Raw genomic sequence first — 25,640 nt, 5'->3', positions numbered from 1 at the left:
CGAGCAAAAAAAATAACACTTTGTCAATTTATTAGCGAGGCTTGTAAGAAGCGAACAAAACATTAGTTTACATTTATTAACGCTAGAAACAGCAGTCGGGTCACTTTGACCCATTAGCGAATCGATAAAAGTTACTGGTTTCGCTAATAACTACACTACACGCGCACTTTTATGCAAATTCATATTTCTGACGATACGATTTAAAAAATCGAACCTCGATAAAAAATTGTTTCACCTACCAGGTATTATACAGCACTATACTTCAGATCTCTGTGCATTTCGTGGAATTTCGCAGTTTCAAATTTCCCATAAATCCATGGAAATTCACAGCTCGAATTTGCATATTTTACATATTTTTGTATAACATATATGACTGTACCTAATATGAAACTCAACGAGTATGTGAGAAGCTCAATCGACGACAGAATAAAATATTTCGTTGAAACGAAGGGACAAGCACATTTCAGCTTCGCTTGGAAATCTGTCGTCGAACGCAGTCGATCGTTGTGTCTGAAAGCTTTCGATAGGCGATATTTAAATAGCGAAATGTTCTAGCGAAGATAAACTGAAGAATATTACTTTTCCATGATTTATCGTTGAACGTGGTTGTTTCCGAGTGGTCGAAAGAGACCTACCGTTGAATTTATTTCATTCTTAATGCAATTGCAACTTGTTTCAGCAATATGCAGCATGTCGATGATGCTGTTATTGGCGACGACGATGATACAGAACTACATATATCGTGGCGACAATTACAAAGGAGACAACGATAATAAAAAATAGGTCAGATGTATTCGCTGTTTTCCTTGGGATCACGAAGAATGCGCTTTATGTGCAACGAGTAGAAAACAAAGAAAATTAATATACTACGACAGGAAATATTTCTTTGTTATTTTTCATTTAAATAAACATAATATCACGTCTTTTTTTTTAATCAAAACAACTATAAATTCGTCGTAGTAGAAATAAAGATTCTTGAGATTTCTTTGCTTTCGCTATTTCTCCAGCTGCACGTTCATTGCATTTTTTACCATAACTTCGGCACGCTTAATCTTTCGCATAGTCGTCTATTAACACGCACGGTGTCTACCGATTTTATCGCGTTTCAACGTTAGTCGCATCGAAGAAAAGAAAGCATGTTGCTGTTTCTGGGAAGCTTTTAAAATCAAGTATCTCGTACCACATTCCGTGAATTGTTGCATCTTTATCGTAGACGCATGAAAATCAGCAGCCTAATCGTAAGCGTCTAAACACTTTCGTGAGCCAGTGTAATTGGTCGATTTAAAATATCGATCACCATTTAAACTTTCATATCTTCGTCACCTACTTTGCCTCCCATCGAATTCCTACCCCATCTATCCCTCAATTTATCCATTATACTGTATAATTTCCCTTGAAAGTTTCCTCGATCAATCTAGCTGCAGCGCATGGAAATACGAAAGCGATGATAAAAGGTAAAAACGAGCGTATTCTCCTCTAACTGTTTTTCAATAGAGACCGCATTTTCCGGCAGGTTGCTACAAATGAAATATAAATCGATTGAGCACAAGCTGGAACCACACTGAATAGGAATGTTGTGCAAGCATTTCGCTGCTAATTCACGGATCGTTCGATCGCCGTTTCGTTCTCTTTTCAACGAATCACGGTATCATCGATCCAGCAGCCTTTTATTTTTATTTCTTCGTGCCAATTATTGAAAACCAGGCTGTTTTCGTCGTCAGTGGAATTTGTTACCGGATGCCAATCAACCGGCGTAGATAACTTCAATTATTCTCTCCGATCGGCAAAATAATCCTGTCGTTTGTGAACCTTCCTCTTGTTTCATTTTCAATATGAAAATTTCTTTTCTGCCTATTTAAATCGCATCTACCGCTTATGATCATTAATCGCATCTTTGGTATTTTACATTTTAACATTTTACGGATCGCTAGCGGTTCAACAGCAAACACACGTCCGACCGGCAGCTCAGGCGCAGATTCTCCTTGACAACGGCGAATTTCATAGTTATAATTCAATTCCGGAGTCCGTATCAAGCCAGCGACAAGGCAAAACTATACAGTGGACTACTCTTTACGAGAACTATTGGGTTGGCAACTAAGTGATTGCGGATGTTGTCATTAGGTGGTACTGACAAAATCCGCAATTACTTAGTTGCCAACCCAATAATACCATGTTAAACTGTTTCGTGTAACTGTCGTTTGAAGCTTCACGTTATTCAGCTGTGGTCGAATCAGCTAGGCACTGGAAACAGTTATGATGACATGGATTGCGGTTTTTGAAACAGTCATCGAGGACCATTGTCCTAAATAACTGTTACCACAAGCCCAAACTTCCTGTCGATATCGTTTTCGCATCTGTAGCTAACGACGATATGTCGTTTGCATTTTTTAGATTTTATTTAACCCGAGACTAGCCGAAGTTTAGAAGCGAATATGTCGTTGTTAGCGACACTAAAATGGTTAACACTTTACCGACCGCTAGCGGTTCAACAGCATACGCACGTCCGACCGGCAGCTCAGGCGCAGATTTTCCTTGTCGCTGGCTCTGTTTCGGTTTAGACTCTCCCTCCAATACTATTCTTTTCGTTCATCGCGAACGGTAAGTTTTTCAAATTGGTATAAAACTGTGAGAGATTACAGAGCAACGCAACTGACACAACTACTAAATAACAAATTACTGCTCAAATAATGAGAAAGATTGTTGGCGACCAAAAAACCGATTAATAGGCTATCGGTCGGTAAGCGTCAGCGATGAAAAGCCTATGAATAGGCTATCGATCGGTAAGCGTTGGCGACAAAAACCGATTAATCGGCTACCAGTCGGTAAAGCGTCAAATTCGATTTGTTAGATTTGTTCTGGATCTTATTTGCCTTATTAGGCATCTAAGTAATTTCTATATTTTCCACACTGGATAATTATACGTTCGATCGCCAGTGGAATGTGGCAAATTTCGCATCTTGGTGGATCCTTTTGTTCCATTAAGTACAAGTGTGTTATTCTTATGTATCCTATTGGAAGTCGTGTTACAATCGTTTGTTCTCCTCTACCAAGAACACTTCTCTGTCATTTCTTATTTACATTGCCCATGATTTTGTCCACGTTCGTTTATTTTCCCTTTTTCCATGTCGAGTTTCTCTTTTTCTTCGATTACTTTCGTTACGTCTTTCGCGATATCTTCGTATGCTACGCCTCACTGTTTGTTCATCGACACGTGGCTTCTGCTAATTCATTGCCTCTTGCTCCTTGATAGGATGGTAATCGTGCAATGACGATTATATAACACGCACAATGATTCTCTATAAGCCAGCCTTTCGTTCCTTCTCGCAACAAAATCAAACGCCTCTTTTAAGAATCAAGTTTGGTCACGCGAAATTAACTCGTTCGTACCTTTAGGTAGATAGAAATGATTTTGTGAGAAAGCGCGTTTCTAGTTTCTCTGATAAGTCAGATAGATAGACTTGGGTAGCGATAGATAGACTTTCGTGACTGACTGTGTATTTTTGCTCTTTTATTATGGCGGCACGCACCCGCACTAGGCCGTAATTTCACTTAATTATGGTTTCATCGTGACGCACCATGCAGGACAAAGGCTTTAATTTCAAGGCACAATCGATAACGCGAGAAATTCGTTGCCAGGCTGAAGAGCGTTTTCTACATAGGATTGCAGCGGGCTTGCATATAGTGCACTTAACATCAATAAAGCTAGCCTGATATTACCGCGCAGAATGCTATAACAACCAGTGAAATCTCGTGTAACATATTTAAGTTTCAATTGGAATTTAAATCAAGCACGCAAGTCATTTAACGATACGTTGCCGCAGAGAATTTATCTGACGTTCCGCAATCGGATTATATACGTTGTCGTTCGATATTTCTACGCGGATTGCGGATTTTTTAATGCGATAATTTACACTTTTATAAATCCAAACTTGAATGGCCACTTTGAATAGTTGGTCCGCTTGTGGAATTTTACGTTTCAATATAAAATGCATAAAAATTCGCAGTGTACTCGTTACAATTTAAAGCTGACTCTATTAACATACTCGTAAACACGTGGCAGATCTGCACGAAATCAGTGACCCAAATATCGCACATTTCCCCAGCGAACGCGGCAGATCAATCTGCGTATTAATTTCAACAAAATTCACCGAAGAACGTGTTTCTTTCATCTCGTAGCCTGTTTCCATCAGTTACACGTCGCTTACTTTCCATATTTTATAGCCAACGTGCCATTTGCTATCCTCGTCTCCGCGGAGAGATATGAAAAGCTAAAAGCACCTTTTAAGTTTCAAATAATGATGGCATATTTTTCACTGCACTCGTTAAGTGGAAATTGCACCGATATCTACGCTCGACGTATACACCTTCTGTGATATATGGCTGCAGTGTACAGATCTGATGATATATAGCCCAATCATATCGATAGCGTGTAGTTAAGTAAGAAACATAATCTCCTATCGTATATGAGCTATGTACACTATGATTTAGAAGTTCGGAATTATTCTAAATTTAACAGCTGAAAATTGAAAAAATAGATTTTAGTTTAAAACCTTGTTAGATAAACGTTTATACAGTTTACTTAAACTATTTTTACAATATTTTCAGAAGCTTCTCTTACGTTGAAAATACACATAATGCAAAGTGTTTAATGGGTTTCTGTATAACGCTTTTATCTACGTTCTGTGTTATAAAATTTTCAAAAATGTTGAAACAGCAAGGGATATAATTTATTAATCGCTGTCGCGACGATATTACGATAAAATGCACGAAAGTTTCAACGTTGAAACGTTTGTACGTACATCGCGGAATATCCGCAGGAAATTTCCTGATAACTGTGAAGTATATGAAAAATATTTGCTAAACTTTGTGGACACGAAACGTCATTTATATGATACGCCAAGGTATATTTATCTTCCATCGCCTCTGTATACGTCTTTCATATTTTGCTTCTGAAATAAAATAGAATCCCAAGATACACATAAGTCGTTCGCAACAAAAGATTTAAATATCGGAGGAACAGGAGCGAAATTTAAGCAAAACGAAATACAGTAATGTCTCGATAATTGTCGGCCATGACGTTCCTCGCAATTACCTGGTTGTCATCTCCATCGCTATAGGAGCCCTATTGTCGCTCAAGGAGCCCTAGTCTTCCCTTTGACATACCACGAAACTCGAGGACCGAGTAGTGTAACTTAATACGAATTCAAGCGCTCACGAGACGATATTAATCCGATAATGAAAATATTGTGTTTTCAAAACTTTGTAAATTAAACTTTTACCAACGTCTTTGTGAGATTTTTCTGATTAAAGTAACACCAAACACGATATACCTTAAATCACATTTACCTATATATTTAATGAAGAAAATAAGTCAGCGTCATTAACCAGTTAGCTGTTGCGACCTCGTTGAAATGCGTGTACCTAAAATGTATTACTAAAAGAAAGACGAGTATACTCGTCAAACACGAAGTATGCGTGACTATTATAATATACAATTAAGTTGTGATGAAACGACTGTTTTATCTTTTAATTCTATTACTGACAAGGCTCGTCGTAACACAAAATATTGCAATTTCTTCGTGACGAGTATACTCGTCATAAAATAGCTAACTAAAATGTGCAGTTAAATAAGCAGATATGCTTCGAATTATATAGTGTTTAGTTTTATTTCAACTCATTGAAAAGCGTGTACTTAAAATGTGTCGCTAAAAGAAAACGACGACGAGTATACTCGTCAAACACGAAGTATGCGTGACTGTTATAATATACAATTAAGTTGTGATGAAACGATTGTTTTATCTTTTAATTCTATTACTGACAAGGCTCGTCATAACACAAAATATTGCCATTTCTTCGTGACGAATATACTCGTCATAAAATAACTAACTAAAATGTGCAGTTAAATAAGCAGATATGCTTCGAATTATATAGTGTTTGGTTTTATTGCAACTCATTGAAAAGCGTGTACCTAAAATGTATCACTAAAAGAAAGACGAGTATACTCGTCAAACACGAAGTATGCGTGACTATTATAATATACAATTAAGTTGTGATGAAACGACTGTTTTATCTTTTAATTCTATTACTGACAAGGCTCGTCATAACACAAAATATTGCAATTTCTTCGTGACGAGTATACTCGTCATAAGATAGCTAACTGATTAAATAAGCAGATATGCTTCGAATTATATAGTGTTTGGTTTTATTTCAACTCATTGAAAAGCGTGTACCTAAAATGTATCACTAAAAGAAAGACGAGTATACTCGTCAAACACGAAGTATGCATGACTATTATAATATACAATTAAATTGTGATGAAACGACTGTTTTATCTTTTAATTCTATTACTGACAAGGCTCGTTATAACACAAAATATTGCAATTTCTTCGTGACGAATATACTCGTCATAAAATAGCTAACTGATTAAATAAGCAAATATGCTTCGAATTATATCGTGTTTGGTTTTGCTTTAACCAGAAAAATCTCACGATTGCATTGGTAAAAATTTTATTCAACGAAAATTAGAAATAAAACGTCTCATCGTTGAATAAGTATTGTTTAAACGATATGTTTCTTTCCATCAAGCCGACTCTCAGACCTGTTTCTCTTTCACTCGCGCTATTCTTCTTTACGTTCGGCAAAACACCGGGCCGTATCTATACTTAGAACCAAGTCCTGTACGCGATAATTGCTGGGCGTGGATCCCGATTTTCAAGCAATTATCGAGACATTACTGTACACCTATATGAAGAAGAAGGCCGTATCGCAATTAGGGGTAAAGAGGAAGAAGAAGAAGAAAAGAGAAATAGAAGAGAGTTAAGGTATGATCGGAAGGAGCCTTTTAGTTAAAACCATTTCTTGCTTAAAAATCTACTGTACTATTAAATGTTATTGATGGAAAACTTACATATTTCCAAGCTACGATAAATGGTTGATGTTTTCATAAAATAGTAACAGTAATGATAATAATACTTTATCATATATCAGACTTTACGTCTATTAAAAGGAGGTTCCTTTGCCTTAAAACATACATTAAACATAACATTGCATATAGTATACAGTAATAATATACAGTATAATACAGTATATAGAGTATAATATACAGTAATAATGTGATATGCATAAATATAAACTACAATACTTGTAATATTGTACAGTGGCTATTCCTTAATTATATCATATTATACTCATTGTTATATTACTTGACTTGAGTATACTAATTATTCTAATAATAAAATCTCTTTTTTCGCCTTTAAAATACGATATTTAAATCATTGTCTTTTGTACGAATAATAAATACAGAGATAGAGCTATGCTTTATCAATATTAATGCGAGTAACTGTGTAAGATAACAAGAAAACGTCTAGAACGTCCGTGTAATCACTGCTTTCACGATGCTCGAAAGAAACTTAATATTCCTTAATTATCGACGGTATCTAGGCTGACATAAGCGTTTTTCCCGAGGGTGCATTGGACGAAACAGGTCGTCGCAAGGGCGAACACTTCACGTCAGCAACAAGAACCCCTCGAACATGGCGGAACATTCGTTGAACCGGGTTCTTTGGAACATTTCACGGGACTTGAAATCCATTAAAATTGAGCAGGATAAAACTGAGCCTGATTGAAATGTCTATGGAAGCTGAACCGTGAAAGGATACGGGCTCTTCTGCTTTCAGAGGCTACTGAATCGATGAAAATGGATCGAGAACCGAGGCAGAGTATAGAAGCATCTTAAAATTGCTTGAAACGAATTTCATCCGAGAGCTGAGCTATTTGCGGAGAAAACGCCGAGTTTAGAATGAAGTTTACAGATTCTTTGTAGTGTATAAGTTATCTTTATGTTGGTATATAGAGATATACTTTCATGTTTTCAATTTATAATTATAGATCATGTCTAGATATAATACATTATAGATCATGTCTTTCTTTTTGTGATACTAATGTATTAGTATTTATATTATCGGTATTAGCATATAAGTATTAACTTTATAGTCTAATAAAATTACGAATTCCAGTTAAAAATACGTACATAATCTTTCGCTTTCTAAAATACTAACTCACGTGGTAAGAGATTTATGAAACGTATTTTAGAAGTGCTTTTTCAATAATTACGCCGTACGTGATAAATTTAGAAACACGGGTTACACGGCTCCATGTTGCAATCCGGACTCCAATACCTTGTCGTTTTCCTAAATTTCGATTACCGAGGTATCGTATTCATTTTACAAGCGGCAACTCAGAAATATGAAATATACAAGTTCGTTCTATGTTTCTTCTTCCGCTATTCCAGCAGACTAAGTCTCACACAGTAATTTCAGTTGCCGGCTATTGAAATAGAACCGCTGCTTATTAATTCCAGGAATACCTATAATTTAATTTAATTACGCTGAGATATACATATATAATTGAAATTAATTAGTTCATCTTAAACCGTTTCCAATTTGCTCCCCATACGTTGCTGTACTGCGTTACTCAGATTTTATGTCTTTTGCGTATTCCTGTCAGCAACTGCGATGAAACAAAATCTCTGCGTCGGCGAAAATTTGCTATTATTCCAAAGTAGATGTTCTCTCACGCGTTTTATCATAAACGCAACTATTCTAGAACATAAAAAGATATAATTTTTTTTCTGGAATTTGAGATTTTATTAGACCGTCAACGGGCTGAACTCGTCTCCTTGAATATTCTACCATCTATGGTCGAATAATAAAAACACACTGCAGACGTAGCTTCAAATCAAAGATTGACAAGTCACTGACAGATTCTATATGGCAATATTAGGTCACCAAGTATGTTCGTGCCACGTTGCGTTTACACGTTTCGTGTCTAACGAACGTAGAACGATGAAAGGGTGTTCCAATATCTGTGTTAATATCTGTGTCGTTTACAGAAATGTTTTGTCGTTTCGTATTTGAGTAAAGTAGTTTATGATCCCTTAAAATCACAATCTCAACGCTGTTGTAGGTTTTCATTTCACCTGTATACCTTTTATTACAAATACTCTTGGCTTATGAAGGTTTATTGGAATAGCTAAGTAACGTTTTGAATTCTAAGATCTACGCAGAATAGTCTTTGGTTATTTTTAACTGACAATCCGCTAAAACACAGAACTCTCTACTGAGAAAATTTCGTTAAAATGAGAAAACAGTCGTGCGTGAACTTCGTCTGGTCTTCAAAACTGTTCCAATTAGAAAAGGATTTTTGTGTTTCTGTGGGTGCACGGTGATGGAACGTTTGAGATGTTTTAAGAAATATTCCTCCTATTGGCGACAGGAAGCTTCAGGGCACTTTAACTCTGTTGAAGAATTTAAAGAACGAATCTTTTACCAACGATGGTATGCAATTAGCGCGATGTTTTTACGAGAACATCGTTCCCATGAGATAAGTTTCGCCGGTGGAAATGTTTCGGTGACGGGGGAACTCTAACGAGGAGAAGATTTTTCAGCTTGGAAGCTCAAGAGGAAAATAAAGTTGTGCAATTTTATATCGGTACTTTTTAAGTTACATTAATACTTGATGCAAATATCTAGAAACTAATTCGGGAGAAACGTTTCCTATTGAACGAAAAAAATGGTAACAACGATGATGTGTTTGCAACGAGCGAAAATAAACGAAACAGAAGATTATAAAAAGCCATCCATTTAAAACGAGAATAATCTGGTTTTTAATTTCAACGATTTAACGCAAGGTAGATATATAAAAAAGCAACGAAGTATTTATTAATTGAAGCACGAAAAACGTTTCGTTTAACAATAAGAGGATAATCTGATTTGGGCGGTTTAACTAAATTTACAAAGCGACAAGCAGGTTTGGAAAACGCGAAAAACCTTTCGTTTAATCATCAAAGTATAATCTGTTTTTAACGAGAAATAAATCATCGAAATATTCAGCAACTGGAATATGTTAAAAATCTATTGCACGGTCGGACGATATCGTTGGGAAGAAATTGTTCGCGTGTTTCCAAGCTACGATAAATGGTTCGTATAATCGTAGATCAAGAGCGACACGTTGGTGTCCCCATGTTAATAAGAGCCGCTGTATCTCGAGTGGGACGATTTTATCGTTCTCCTTTACAAAATACTCTTCTAGAAGGACAACGAAGAGAACGAACGCAGAAAGTAGTGCACAGAATGGAATAATAAAAGCTACAAGCATTTTTCTTGCCGGCTGTATTTATAGTTGCAACAACTGCAACTAATTCAGTTGCAACACATGCAAGCTGCAAGTGAACCTCTGAACTTTTGACCCGACAAACCAGAAACCAATATGCACATATGGCACGTATATACGACATGTAGCGCGTATACAGGAGACTCGTACGAGGTAACAAGTCCGCATAAACCGATCCGAGGCGAAACCACCAGATTCTAATTATTGCTTTCGAATAAATAAATGAACGACCGTTCCGCTATGGAAACGCGCGTAGGACGACAGAATTACGTAATTGGAGCATCGTCGGAACTTTCGGAGCATCGACCAAATTTTTATCCGACATCAAGAGAAGACGATTGCAAACGTGGCGCAAGTGATTTTAAACTACAGGATCACTGCACTAGAGAGTTTCCAATCCTTTCCGATATGTTTGTGATTTATTGAAAGAAAACACAAGTACGAGAGTAGCTCTGGCACGTTGAAGCCTGGCCATCGCCAATTATCAGGTTGTCCGAAAAGTGTCTTTCTTTTACAGACACGTCTTTCACAACGATGCTTTATACAAACATGAAACCTAATCTGTCGAACGTTGTGTTCTTTATTTTGATGGAATAAAATGAATCATACGTAATTCGATAAAATAATATAAAACGGAAAATATTGTGCATCCATTATTTCCTTATAAAACGAAAGAAACTTTTCGGACGACCTAATATTATACGTACAAAGAGATTTTGAAGTACAGGGAGTCTCGGCTAGATGAGATCAGCTAGATATTTGCTTTGTTTGGTCGGGACTCATTTAGCCGAGACGCTGTGTATAACAAACGATTGTTTATATTTTATTGGTTCTTTAATCGGGATCTTATGTGTTTTATAATTACTTATGTGATTTATAAAATTCTGCTGAATTTCGTGAAATTTTGGATGGAAATTCGTAAATTCGATTTCAAGCGAAATCCACCGAACAGTGGTAATTTATTCTTTAGGGAAATTTCAGGCAAATTTATTCCATGAAAAGGACATTATTTCACATTTCCTTCCAACAAATAACAATCTAAAACCTCAAACAATAAAACGCTGTGCCCATTGTACAACTTGGTCGAGTCTTACAACTCCTGGAGAAGTAACTTTCAGCGGGCGTGGAAGCCTCTGAAATCGAAAATCGAAAGAAGAACACGCCACTCTGGCCACCTTTTCGTTCCGTCGAATCTCACGAACGCTTCTCGTTTCCGCTGAATTCCATTTTCCTCTTTGCTCGCCACGAAACCGGATCGTGCACGTTTTCAAACACTGGCAACACGTTTCTCTGACGTTGCCACGCTGAATAGAACCATTTCTCACGTATTTCCCCGATACGTGTATATACGTATTGAAATGGTCGCAAGCTGCTCAGCTTTCTTATCAAACATTCAATAGGAAAGCTACATAGGACCAAAGCGAGAGAACCCGCACGAAATCCACCTTACTAGACGCTCGCTACCACGCAGGATAAAGATAAAATCTTTTTCTCATAGAAGAGCTGTTCCTTGTTGCCGTTTTCTCTCGCTGAAAAATTTAGAGATATTTGGCAGAAATGTTTCAAATGTATGTCGTAGTATGATTGATAACAATTAGGATAACAATTAACAGTGTTGCAGTGTACCTGATGATGGAGGATGATGGAGAGGTGCAAAATTTGTGTCCCTCGAGGCGCCTAAAATTCTAATAAGGCGTCGTTCTAAAAATCCTGTGGTACAAAAATACCATATTTTTATTATTATCCTGTTTCGAAAAATTGCCAGCAACCTTGGAAAATTGAAAGACCTGATAATTCGTCATAATTTCGTCAGAGTCTGGTATTCGTTACGACGCAGGCGAATTTATGTCCGATGATAAACAATTATTACTTCCTCCATAAATATAAAATATATTCGTGCTAAACGTATCTACAGTCCGCCGCTGTAAGATATTTGGAACGTGAATAAATATACATACGCGTGTTACTCGATGACACCTCATTAATAAATCGTACCCACTGTGTACCTTTTCGTATCGTATATCATCCATAGGCCAATTAAATCGATCGTATTAACCATATCGTGTTACTGAGAATAGTGTTGTCATACTAATTACTTACACGCTACTTCTATGCCCGTAATCCAAATTTATCCTTGAACTATCTAGGCCTTTGAACAAAAATGTCCAATTTACTCGCGTAATCGAAGAAACAAAAAATGGCCTGCGTGATCAAGTTGTCTAAAAGTTCTCGAAATTTACATTTATTCTACGCCGGTTGTCACCTTCGGATGTAGTTTCGTTGTACGCTTGCGAATCGCGTAAAGCCAAGTTCAATTCCCGTCAGGCTGAAATAAGTAAATACAAGCGTTCAATTCGATCAAATGGAGCGTTTACGACGCACTGCTGTATTCTCACGAGTTTGGACATTTTTCACCGGGTACAGCGTGTACGCAAGTGATCGTTTGGAAAAAAAAAGAAAAGGGTCCGTCAATCTTAAAGTATGGCTCCTCTCCTGTCCGTTTCCGATTTCTGATTTCCTGTAAATCACAACGGCTCGGGACAAATCACGCGAGAACACTGCGCCAACGGTTTCTAAACTCTAAACAATTTTGAACCGTGACGGATGCACGCACGAAACTGTGAAACGAAACACGCTAAAATTGTCCTATATCGTTTTCCCAGTTCTCGTCGCGAGTTTCTACTAACTGTAACGCGATACTGCTATCGAATTTGTATTATCTTTTATTCCGAATGATCGTAAACCAAGAGACCTTGCATAGAACGATTTAACAAAGAAAAGGAAAATTGTATATTTGCAAAGAGAGAGCCTCGTCTCTTGATTCAGTATCATCGTGTGTTCTCATAATTTCAAAGAATTATTCCGCAAATTATTCCTCAAACTTAATAATCTAGCAAGTACCTTACTTTACAATAGTACAGGGTACATAATAATACAGTAGTACAATACTTTTGTACAGAGAATAAGAAAACGTATCGATATATACGATAACGAAATATGGGGTTCCATTAAAAAATATACCGGTGACTTTAAAATCGTCATGGAGAAATGACCTTGAGAAAGAAATTCTTCTCACTGATACATCTACCACTCGAAGTGGTTTAACTTAGTCCTGAGCAGTTTTTTCATACGATAATATCTATAATTGTCTGTGACATTTTTTTACGATACTCCGGATTGTTAAGTAGCCTCTTGCAACGTATTAAAGTTTGAACAATAGAAAGGAAGAACGTTATTGATATCGTACAAAGTGCTCGCTATTACCAAATGTTCTTTTCATTAACCCGTACCATCTTCTCTTTAACTAATGTATTGTTCGCGAGGTATACAGTAGATACATAGAACTATTGTTAAAGGGAAGCACGGTGCAGCGTGAACGTCTAGAACGAACATCTAGAACGTGATAAATGTCTTTTCAGTTTTCGAGCTTGAGGAAAAGCACTTCACCGCTTCATTACCTCAGCTAACGCCGCCCTCATCCTTAGAGCTGTCTTAAGACAGAACAGTTTGAAACGAGTTTATGGCACGTCGATTTTACTGTCAACGAAAGTTGGACGGCTGGATTACGGGGTTGACAGCGTGTTATACATAGTTTGGAATAATCTCGAGTTTCCAGTGACGAGCAGCCACCTTTAATGAAAGTCGTACAACACGGTTATCATCGTAGGATGGATATTTGAAAATGCTCAAGGAAGAGAAATATCCTCGAAGAAGGCAGTTTCTTTCGTTACAGGCAACTCTTACAATTCTTCAATGCGTTGTTGCTGGAGAGTTTAAGATACGTGGTATGACTGATTGAAGAACAGACTGTGCACAAAAGCAACTCGATCAGCAATGTCAAAGGAGGATGATGAGGGAATGTCAAATTTGAACTTCTTTGCGCACCTGAAACTCTAATATAACATTGTTCTGTAAGTAGGATATCATCTGTGGTAAATGTAATGGGAAAGTTGTAGAAAATGTAAGTGAAGTAGTTAAAATACTTGTTTTAAGAGTAAATCATAGTACAATTTCATGGAATATTGGCATTGTAATACTTTACCCTAATTTATCGGGTTTTATCGTTATTAATTAACAATTTCAGCAACACGCTTCTACACGCTATATAAATATCGACTTTTGTTTATAAAATAGCACTTGTATTTCTGTTTGAAGTTAAAAAGTTTTCATTCGCTTTTTACTACTTTGCCATCACATTTGCCATAAATGTTTGCACTTTCGCGATACTCTAAGATATTTACATGGTGTCTTATTAGAATTTCAGGTACAAATTTTTAGGTACAAATTTGGTACATTTTCATTGCCCTCGATTTTCTGGAAAACGAAACGTTAAACAAACAAATTCTTATTTTGTATTTGAATTTATTATTCTAAGGTAATAATATTATTTTAAGGTCGTTACCCTGTAAGAAGTTTTCTGGAGAGATAATGTTTCTAGCGTGTTTGTTTCGGACGCGGCTGACCATAAACTATCCAATTTCACTGATGCTCTCCCGCCGCTCTTTCGCACTTCCTCGTTTCTGACGTTGTGGCCATACGAATGAATCACGTTATACGTCGACGTAACGTTTTCTGCGTGCATCGGAGATAGTTGGAAAGTTGTTTCGATCGAAAGTTCAAAGCAACGAGGAAAGTTTAAAAGCTCACGCAAATTCATCCTAAACTGCGTTTGTAACATTCTCGAATTACACGGCGGTTAATCGAACAATTGCTCGAGCATGGAATTTACCTTTATAATTTGAAAATAAAGTTTCTCGTTTCTCCCTCCAATTGTCTGCCAATACAATTTTGCAAACTGTAGCGCAGTTGCAAACACACGACTATTTAGAAAATACAGGGTGTCCTAAAATTGTAACAAAATTGTAAAATCGAATGTTTCTTTGTGCTGTGCCATTTTTGAAACTTGGATATTGCGTGGTTCATGTAGCGACGATTATCGTCCGCGAGACTCTGAGCTATAAATCATCAACTGACAAATTGTAATTACCTTGTGGAGTGAATCTCATTACTGGTAAAGGAGATATGCCTTGAATGAGATCCATTACGCAATGCATTGATTCTGAAATAACCTATTAATCAAACGAACTAATGAAAACCGCCGTTACTGGGCAAACCGATGTGAAACTCTATTCATGTCCATTAATAAATTAAAAACGCCAAACAAGTTAATTCGTTGGTACTTTTCTTTTCCCTATACCGAGTGCCATCTACCGAGCTTCTTCCTGCATTATATAAGATAGACATATTAAATAATTAAATTTTCGCTGATACTTGTTCGAAGCAGATCGATTAACTAAAGGAGGAAAGAAGAGGGGGAATTTCTATGAAAATAAATACTGAGCCAAAAAAACGAAAAAATACAAGAAAAAATTAGATAAAATAGTTGGTATTGAACGTATTAAGGATAGGATAGAATCGAAACCATAAAATCTGTGCATACATAGAACAGACACATAGAACATAAATCTCGTGGAATTTCCACTGTACCATCGTATCGATAGAAAGTATATTGAACAATAAATCTTGCATCATATTTGTATGCCTTTATGACCTTAATAAAATAAAAATTGTCTGCCAATATTGACAACAATGATACATACACACACATATATTATAAATAATTTTTTATAATATATAATATATTTTATAATATTTTATAATATAACATATATTATAAAAAATATAATTACTAATAGTAATATTATACTGACTTAATATTATATAATACTAAATTAATAATTATTATAAAAAATGCATGTAATATATATTGCATACATTTTTTTATTTGTAATATATATATATATATATTACATATATTTTTTATAATCTAGTGAAAAAATTCGAACTTGTAATTATTATCATAGAAAAGTTAATTATACTGTTGTTTAATAAAAAAAGATGCGTTTGTGTATGGTGTAAAGTAGTGACGACAAGTATGTCTTGCTCCTTTTTCAAAAACAGTTTGAAGAGACAAACAAGAGGGAACAAAATTTAAAAATAATCGCGTGTAACATTCTAAACAACTTGTATTTACATTACCACCGGTGTGTAACTTGAAATTGAAACAATAATACTGTAAAAATACAGTAATACTGTACATATGTATAGGAGATAATAGATAATAAATCTACATATAATGATTAATAATTAAAAAATAATTTGAAATATTAATAGATACAACGATGGCTATCAAAAATCTCCAGGTTAAAATACTACCTTCTAATAGATTGTAATAGATTACTCTGCATAATACTCGTTATTATACATTATTATTTGGTCACAGAGAATTACTATATACAAAAGAGAAGTTATTGGAAGCGTAAGACATTTTTATACTCTGCACGAACCTGAAACTTGCCTTTTTGCTAAAATAGCCCACATTAATAAGCAAATTAGTTCTATATATGTATTAAAATCAATAAGAAAGATATAGAAGCCAAACCCATTAAGTATGAATATTACGCCGAAAAAAACGCAAAGATTTCCCTCCCAAAAAAATTCTTAAGTTTAATAACTTCTTGTTAAAATTTTCTCCAACTAAAAATTTCTAATCTCAATTATAGTAAATTCATTCCATTGGAACTAATATCGAAAAATTGTCTAAAAAAATCTTCTATTAATATTATACAATGTAAAATTCACTAACATAACATAGAACATTAGAAAAAATACTTAAAAATCGTTTGTTCACAAGATTAAGTAAAACATATCTCCCAGGATAACAGAGATTCCACGCAATTCAGATACTCTAATATTCAACGTATTAAGCAGCTAATATCTCCAAAGTGGATCGCGTAATTAAAAGGAAAAAATAGCTACCGAAGCGGGACTCAAAGGAGATCCTACTTAAATCTTAGATAAGACCGCGAGGGAGAACCGTTGAGACGATGCAACTTACGACGAAAAAACCTAAGCGCCACCTGTCCATCGATAGGTGATAATTATTTTTTTAATTCGTCGCGGGGAAGAAACAATCATCGTGTCGGTAATACCGCCGATTATCTTCTTCCTATCGATCGGTAAGGACGAGTCAAAATGGCGGTGGGGGGTGTTTATTGAGCCAAGAGGGCCTCAAAAAAAAAAGAGCAATCCTGAATTCCTCAACATAACAATCGTGCATGCAGCATCCTTATCCCGCCAAAGTTTCGACATTTTATTACAGTTTGGAAACTGTAAACGTGAATGATGAAAAGAAAAATTAGAGAATGCATGTTAAGAGCGTGTAGCGAAGCGGCTACAGGACGAATCGGAAATCTGAAAGAGAATGAAAAGGCGCTTACCGGTATTGTTGTCCGGGATACAACGAAAAGAACCAGCCCTCACTGTGGCCGCCGCACCACTACTGACAACGAAAGCTTAAGCACCGCACGACCAAAGTGATAGGTCGACGCGCACGCGTCCTGCGAACGTTCACCTGGGAACAGGTTGATAAAGCACCATCTACTGGGGGGTTGATGGAGCAAAACTTTACCGCTTTATCATTCCTTAACACTAAGAAAGTTTGCAATCCATTTACCGTGCCCGTGCAAGAGCATAACTAATAGTAACTAGTAGGAACTTTCTACTACATAACAGATAGCAAGGCCTGTGTAGAAATTTGAGAATGCTTACAAAAAATCAAATACGTTAGGTAAACATGCCGGAGACGGTCGTGACAACACACAACAAGTGATGCCTAACTCTGAATCGAAACATGCCTGATCGTGTTGTTCATCTTTTACAAAAATAATAAAAGGTGTCCATACTGATTTAACAACGATATTTATATAAAGAATTCATGATCAAAATATGTCAAAATATAAAAGTTACTTCGATTTCTACTGTAAATATAATAAAAACTGAATGAACCTATATCGTTCACTGTTAATAAACTATATATAGTTATTTATAATTTAATCATATTGTGTATTAATTAGATACCTATCATACGTGAATTAATTAAAAAAGAATATAAACGTACACATATTTATGTCTATCTTTGTTAAAATAAATCAAGCCTTACCAAATGTTTCGCATTAAATGTCGAATTGTCATCGTTGCTTGCCACATTTATACGTATCTCCCCTTTCGGAGTCATCTTCGTAATCAACCAATAATCTACACAAAAAATACCCAAAACTTTAGAATAAATGTATAAAACTCAGCCAATTATATCAAAATAAAGCAATAATTACACTCCAATTCAGTCTCAGAAATGTAATACAAGCAATTGATAACACTAATACTTAAATAGATGGTCGACAACAAACGAGCGATATAAATTTCGCTATAGAACTTTTACTATGTAAGAACGCATTGTTTACACATATCTGATAAATATCAATGGAAAACAATGGAGTAGAAAACAATGGAATAGTAACAGAAACACTACGTAATTGAAATCACGCACGTCAAAGGACAATACATCTTGACACCGTTTTTCAACAGTATAATTACTTTCCGCGCCAAAACTTCAGCTAGCTGATTCCTGATTAGCTAGAGCAGAACAGTTCCTCATTCGTTCGAAGCCGCGCGCGAAATTGAAATATTGTATGGCGGGAAATTTGTATTGGTCAACAAACTATAATAATTTTAGAGCAGATAAATATAATTGCATATAGAAGAAATATGTTTAACAAATCAGCAAAGGTTATAATAAAGTATATAGGTATCAGAAATTGTGGTCTGTAGATTTATTATTAATTAATCACATAAAATATATTGTTTGGTCAATTTCTTAAAACTATATACATTGATATATACGTTTGAAAACTTGTAATATTTCTTTTCTTCTTTCTAACAAGAAAATTATCACATTTAAGTTAAATAAGAAATAATCCACGTATAATACATAGATACGTGTACCAAACAATTAATAATATTTAGTTATTTTTAGTTAGTTATTTTATAAACTAGCTGATATACTAATGAATTTTTTTCACATTACAACTAATAGCAAAGTTAATTTTTTAAAATAATTTAAAACTAATTATCCATATTACACATATATGAATGTTATTGTTACTTTTCACAATTTTTGGTTGCTCACGCACACGCACATACACTCACATACATAATAAAAATTCTAACATCTTATAATTTTTCAACATTAAATGTAAATTGGGGACTGATCTATATGCTCATAAACTGCATACGTTATGTTGGCATCGCTTTAATCATTAAACAGGAACAAAAAAGGGATCATTTTCTTTCAATTAAAGAATGTTTCATATTTTTGATGTTTGTATCATATATATGATTGTACGTTTTCAATATCCCTTTCTTTAATTACTTAATTACACAATTTTATTGCAAATTTTTTTCAATTTTTCATTAAGTTTTGGTTCTTCTTTGATTAGATTTGTTCCTTGACATAATGTTATTAATTCAGTTTTTCCCAGATGTTCTCTTAAGGCATCTGAAATTTAAATTTAAGAAAAGCTTTAGCAAAATTTCATCAGTTCTTCGTGTCTTTAATTATATGATTAAATTTCATATTGTATTTCAATAATACCTAAATTAAGAATATTTTCTATTAGACTTAAAACATTATGCAAAATTGGTACTTCTAAACTGTTTAAAGTAGTAAGAAGTGTGCAAAGTTTTTCTCCTATATCAGCCTCAAGAAGAAGATTTTCACATTCGATCAGGGAAGTTGTAGTCAATATCATCAAGCTAATTAAAGCTTCATTTAGCATTAAAACGTGTGGTGTTGTTAACATTTTGACTAGGTGCTTCACAGCTCCATGTTCCATTACTAGAAGTGCTATTTCTCTATTTCTAATGATGAAAAACATAAATATTAATAATTATACATACATATAATATATATAAACTTTATGCATAAGATATGTAAATTTTACAAATATGTATTTATTAAACTTAATCAACCTGCTATTATTAATTAGCCAAGCGATTAAACGATTTGCTTCGCCTTGAACTCCAGGATGTTCCTCGACTTCGCACCAATTAACAACTTTCTTTATTAAACCATCCCTTTTTCCTAATTCTATGGCAGCCTCACCTGTAATAATAAGTAAACTACCTATTCTTCACATCTTTTACTTATCTGCTAATTTTATCAAAATATATATTTCTTCTATGTATTTAAAAAAATGTTCGTGAAAACTACTGTTAACATACTTTGGCCATCAATAACAATCCTTAAAGTGCCCAGTAGCTTAAATACAACTGGATAAGATGAAACATTCAGCATAGAATACAAAATGTTTATTAACCCATCTTTTAATATTACAGGTTTATTATCCACGGGAATAACAAGATTCCTCAAAGCACTGAGTAGTGCATGTTGAAATCTTATATCAGCTATATCCGTATTATTTTTCTGCAGCAGTTTCAGAAGATTGCAATGAACACCTTGCATAACCATGAGTTTGCAATGAGCATCGGTACGCGCAAAATTGCCCATTGCTAAGACGGCTGTAATTTGTAAATCTTTATCTTCACTTTCGAGCCACTCAATTAGCTTTTTATATGCAACACCATTACTTTCATCATATAGATAATTCATACTGTCATCTAAAATATTACGTTACACATAATATACTTATAAAATACAGTTAAAGTACTTATTACTTCCCTTTTAATTAACATACCTCCAGTTAATATAAGAACAATTAAGTTGCAAGCGATCTTCAAGACAGATCTTGTTTCTTCATCTGTACAGTACGGACTATGTTTTTCCAACAACTTTAACAGTAACTCACAAACTCCTGCTTTAGCAAGGATCAATTTGGCATTCTCTAAAATATCAATATGAATTAATACTAGTCAACATTTTACATTATTATTGTAAATAATTAAATTAAACATATATAAAATGATACCATCTTCTGCTTGTCCATGAAGAAGTTCTAAACACATTTCAGAAAGTTCTGATGATGTATCACTGGATAAGATATTTATTAAAATTTTCATAACCCTTTCATCTAAAAATATTATGTTAGCATCATTCAGTATTCCTAGTACCAAAAGAGAATGCATTGCAGCCTCTCCACCTGTAATTCCATCGATTTCCAGAATACTGCAGATAATTGGCACTACTTCTTGTTTCAGTGCCTAAGAAGAAAATAAAAAAAGACTAGTATTTAAACAAAATTATTCTAAATGAAAATTTTATATTCTATATAATATACAGAAAGCATGTAAGGTAAACTGTTTGACAATTATACTAATACGGCTACAATCGTAGAACGATACAGCAAGCAAGAGAAATATTAATAAAAATATTATACCTCTGTATGAAGAGACGGTCGGTCAATAAGAAAGTTTAGCAAAAGTCCTGCAGCAACATTGCGAAGAAATGGTGCACCTTCTACATTTTGCAATTTAATACTTTTCTCCAATACTGCCAAAATTGATATCAACCCATTTTTGTCCTCAACAAACTTTTTACCATTTTCTATAATAATTTTGTAAATATTGTTATAATAATATCCATCTAATCTTAGATTTCATGCAAAATAATGATATTATAATATTAATTTACAAATTAGTTTATTAATATACAAATTAATTATTTTTTAACAGTACCTATAACATGTCTTTCCTTTTGTATAGATTTAATTCTAATAAATTGAACTTGTAAGTTGCTATAAGTTTAATTTGTGGAACTTTATTTTTTATGAGAGTCATTTTAATGATACATCATGCAGTTAAAAATGTATATTCAATAAATATAAATTAATCAAAAGATAAAAACCATTCGTGTTACTACTATTAGTGATATATTATAATAATGATGGTTTTAATGTTAACTACATACATGAAAAAAATTTGGATCATTAGGGATTAAAGCTCCCTACCATTCTCGTAACAAATATTTCCCAAAGCTCTGGAAGTCTGTGTCAATACATCAACGCGATCCTCTTTTAATAGATCTATTAATGCATTTACTAGATCTGTGGTAGTGCATTTTTCTCTTCCCCTTTCACTTTTAGCAATCTCAGCAATTGCTTTAGCAGTCTTTGCAATAATTTCTTTAGATTCATGACGCAATAAGGTTAGGAAAACATCATCTATTGTAAATTCAGTAGCCTCTAAAAACAAATAAAATTTTTCTGTTACTAGAAGTATAAATTATAGACTAAAATATCAAAGTTGATAGCATTTCTCATGAATTTATAGTAATAATTTGAAACAAAAGTAATAAATATTATATTTTGTAATAATTAGTAATTCTTATATATATTTTCCAAATATTAATTTAAGTCTAAACTGAAACTGGAAGACAAAAAACAGCTAATACCTCCAATTGAAGTTTTGCTAACATTCACAATAGAATCTAACACTTGAATAATATCTTCAATTTCTTTCTCAGATTTTACAACGAATCGCAGTTCTTCAACTAATTTATCAATATTGTCCTTCAATTCACCTAAAAAAATTATGAACATATAGTGATATAATTCATAAACATATAATCAATAAATCATATATATTAAATATATAAAATACATAAAATACATATTAGACAGCTCCAAATTTATATAAGTATTTTATTTAATATATTACAGATATAATATATAGAAATAATGTCAAGTATACAGGGAAAAAATGTATTTCTTTAAATATTTAATTTACAATATTTTATCTTTAAATTATAACGCTATAATTATAATACAGATAGTTTATATTTTCTTAAAATTGTAGACACTATAGAATATATAAAATCAATTTAACATTAATTTCATAAAAGCACTTTAAAAAAAACAATTTAAGCTGTCAACAAAATAACTTGTCAATAAGGTTTGACATGAAATATTCCTCTAACTTGGAATTATTGCTAAAAATAGACGGAAATTCATCACCGATTATACGATATTTAACATAGTTCTTATTACACTACCTTCCATCATATTTTTCTTATTTTAATTTCGAATTTTGTACAAATGGAACTTTTTTGTAAAGTAAGTAACAATTTACTTAATGTGAAGGAAACATCTTTTTAAAGAAACTTCCATAAATTGTGAATCATTAGATAAGAAAGTGACATTTTTCTGTAGAGTAGCAACTAAAGGAATCTTAATGCAATTTCACATGCTACCAATAAGTGACATTGCGATATTGAATAATCATATAGAAATAGAGGATTAGTTTCAAATAATATAAATTTAAATTGATATTGTATTGAAATATTTGCGTCTGAAATGTGTATATGTATGTAATATTTATGTTCAATCGACAGGTGGCAAAATGAAACGATCCAAATTTTTTTGGCTCCTAGGCAAAACTTTTTGTCTTCTAAGGCCTTAAGTTTAAAACGTAAAGAATTATTTAAGATTAGTTTTATCTAAACATTCTTCCTGATTTTTAGTTATAAGCAAGTTTTAAAAATCGTTCACTCCATAAACTATAAACCACCAATTACGTGCTGTTAGTGCAAAGCGCTCCAAGGAACTAGCTAGACCTTTTAGATAAAATTAAACTTAATTAATTCTTTAAATTCTAAATTTTCATTTGTATATTTTGCATTTTATGCAATAGCAATACATTTATTTAATGCGAAATATATTTATGTCTATTAAAAGTTATAATTTATACAGTAACCGGTAAAGAAACAACTTTGTGCCGGTTCTGCATCTTGTTTTATTTGTGTTTCCTTCGAAATTTTGTGAAAAACCTTTTTAATTCTACTATTTCAATATTATGATATATTACAACAATAAATAGAAAGTGATATAAAAATAATCATGTCAGAGGCAGTACCAAAGAAGAAGGAAGATAAATTATATGGTATGTATTTAAATTTAGATTGTTGATAATTCAAATATTAATACTTCTTTAGTTAAAGTGACTCGTAATCCACATTTAAATACAATTTAAAAGTATTATTTTTTTGTATTGTTTCATTTTATATTATTTTAAGGTTATTAGATATATATGAAAAGTACAAAACTTATATTAACCCTTTACAATTTAAGGAAATAGTATAGAATAAATTTATGTTTAGTTCGCTGGTAATAAATTCAAACATAGATGAATTTCAAATTTATACAATTTTACATTTCCATGTGATAAAGTTTGAAATATCATACATAACCTAGTTTTATTTTTACCAATTTTATCAATTTATGTTTCAGAAACATTGTTCCTGGCTGGAGTAGCAGGTATATCTGTTATGGCTGGATTTTTCAATGCTTTAGCATCAGTTAAAAAAAAAGACAGTAAAAATTTTGATATTGGTTTCATGGGAGGGAAAGGCCTTCCTGAGTCTGGTGCAGCACTTGCTACAAGAGCTTTATTATGGGGTTCTGCTTGGGCAGTTGGTGGTTGTGGTATACTTTTTTATGGTATTTGGAAGCTTTCTGGAGCTTCAACTGCCGAACAGTTTCGATTAAAAGTTGGAAATATTTTACCAAAAATACCAAAAAATGATCCTCCTCAGAGTAGAACTGAATTTGAAAACCTTACAGATTTACTGAGATATGTCTCTGAAGAATGGGGTAAAGAAAAGTAGTCTTATTTATATATAAACTCAAAAAGACTCTAGATTTAAAGTATTTTTTACAGCTTTACAGATCTAAGAAATATTTTTAATCTGAAGTCTGTAAAGATCTAAGAAATACTAAAAACTAAAAATCACAAAAGTAATTATTTGACATTAAGTCATAAAAGGATAGTTTTAAATGTGTACAATAAAATAAACGAAGAATCTTATACTGCTGGTTTGTCATATAATAACTGATATTTATAATGTAATATTTCATTTTGTATTTGTGTATATATAGTGTATATATATATTTGTACATTATTAATATACAAACCTAAAAGATTGATCATATTAAATTTTATTCAAGGAATGTAAAATATTATTTTAATTGTGGTTCTTCTAAAAGACAAATAGTTAAACATATGTTTGTTCATAAAAGTAAGCTATTATGTTTAATAGCTATGTTAGTATATCTGTGTGTAAAATAAATGTCTTTTAATTCCGTATTCATTCATTTATAAAATGTGCAATTTTATTTTAAATAATAAGTTTTGTTTAGATTAATAAAATGATATACAATTAATTTTTCACACTGATTAGATATATGATAACATCGTTTTTGTGTACCATAATTTCGTAAGGTCAAAAAATGACCATAAGTAATCTTAAACGAAATAACACGAAGTTCTCTCATGAAATTTTTAAATCACGCGTTTTAAAACCTTTGATTCTTGATATATCCCGAATATTTACAAATATTTTATTAACCCTTTCGATCTCACTTTGGATTAATGGAAGAATTGAACATTATTTTATCAAAACAGTTACTTCAAATTTTATAAAATCATTTATTTATGCACGAAAAAAACAAGATTATAGCCTTATTGCAAGATTATTGCTAATATAGACATTGCCTAAATGAAGATTGGCTAGGTCATGATTATGATACAAAGATAATGGTATGTAGTCAGATTACAGGAGGCAACATAAATTTTGCTGTTCTTTTATGGGTAATAGAATGACTTTTAAAATTGATAGT

General features: G+C 33.2%; 3 protein-coding genes across 3 annotated transcripts in view; 1 reads left to right on the top strand and 2 right to left on the bottom strand.

Moving 5' to 3' along the window:
* Positions 1–17,598, bottom strand: part of LOC126925222 (protein qui-1) — a 39,804-nt gene extending 22,206 nt beyond the window's left edge. Inside the window, exon 1 of the mRNA XM_050740547.1 lies at positions 17,451–17,598. The gene's annotated coding sequence lies outside the window, so the exon portion shown is untranslated. The remainder of the gene's footprint in view (positions 1–17,450) is intronic.
* Positions 17,599–18,827: 1,229 nt separating this feature from the next.
* LOC126925233 (GTPase-GDP dissociation stimulator vimar) lies at positions 18,828–23,181 on the bottom strand. The gene is made up of 10 exons (XM_050740577.1): positions 23,018–23,181; positions 22,418–22,546; positions 21,975–22,208; positions 21,405–21,571; positions 20,997–21,228; positions 20,766–20,912; positions 20,293–20,688; positions 20,041–20,173; positions 19,664–19,929; positions 18,828–19,567 (listed from the first exon to the last, which is right to left on the bottom strand). Exons 1-10 carry the CDS (start codon positions 23,025–23,027, stop codon positions 19,446–19,448), a joined length of 1,836 nt encoding a protein of 611 aa, XP_050596534.1. The 5' UTR covers positions 23,028–23,181; the 3' UTR covers positions 18,828–19,445.
* A 277-nt stretch (positions 23,182–23,458) lies between these two features.
* On the top strand, positions 23,459–25,107 carry LOC126925272 (transmembrane protein 242). The gene is made up of 2 exons (XM_050740646.1): positions 23,459–23,904; positions 24,252–25,107. Exons 1-2 carry the CDS (start codon positions 23,862–23,864, stop codon positions 24,626–24,628), a joined length of 420 nt encoding a protein of 139 aa, XP_050596603.1. The 5' UTR covers positions 23,459–23,861; the 3' UTR covers positions 24,629–25,107.
* The last annotated feature ends 533 nt before the right edge of the window (positions 25,108–25,640 follow it).

This window comes from Bombus affinis, chromosome 16, assembly GCF_024516045.1.
Source record: "Bombus affinis isolate iyBomAffi1 chromosome 16, iyBomAffi1.2, whole genome shotgun sequence".
In the NCBI taxonomy this organism is placed as follows: domain Eukaryota; kingdom Metazoa; phylum Arthropoda; class Insecta; order Hymenoptera; family Apidae; genus Bombus; species Bombus affinis.
This window is presented reverse-complemented; position numbering and strand designations above follow the sequence as displayed.

Coding starts and splice junctions, on each gene's coding strand:
- LOC126925233 (XM_050740577.1), bottom strand. Junction 21,229..21,404: donor GACCGTCTCTTCATACAGAG/GTATAATATTTT, acceptor TTTTCTTCTTAG/GCACTGAAACAAGAAGTAGT. Junction 20,913..20,996: donor TCATGGACAAGCAGAAGATG/GTATCATTTTAT, acceptor TTGATATTTTAG/AGAATGCCAAATTGATCCTT.
- LOC126925272 (XM_050740646.1), top strand. CDS start 23,862: ATGTCAGAGGCAGTACCAAAGAAGAAGGAAGATAAATTATATG. Junction 23,905..24,251: donor GAAGGAAGATAAATTATATG/GTATGTATTTAA, acceptor TTTATGTTTCAG/AAACATTGTTCCTGGCTGGA.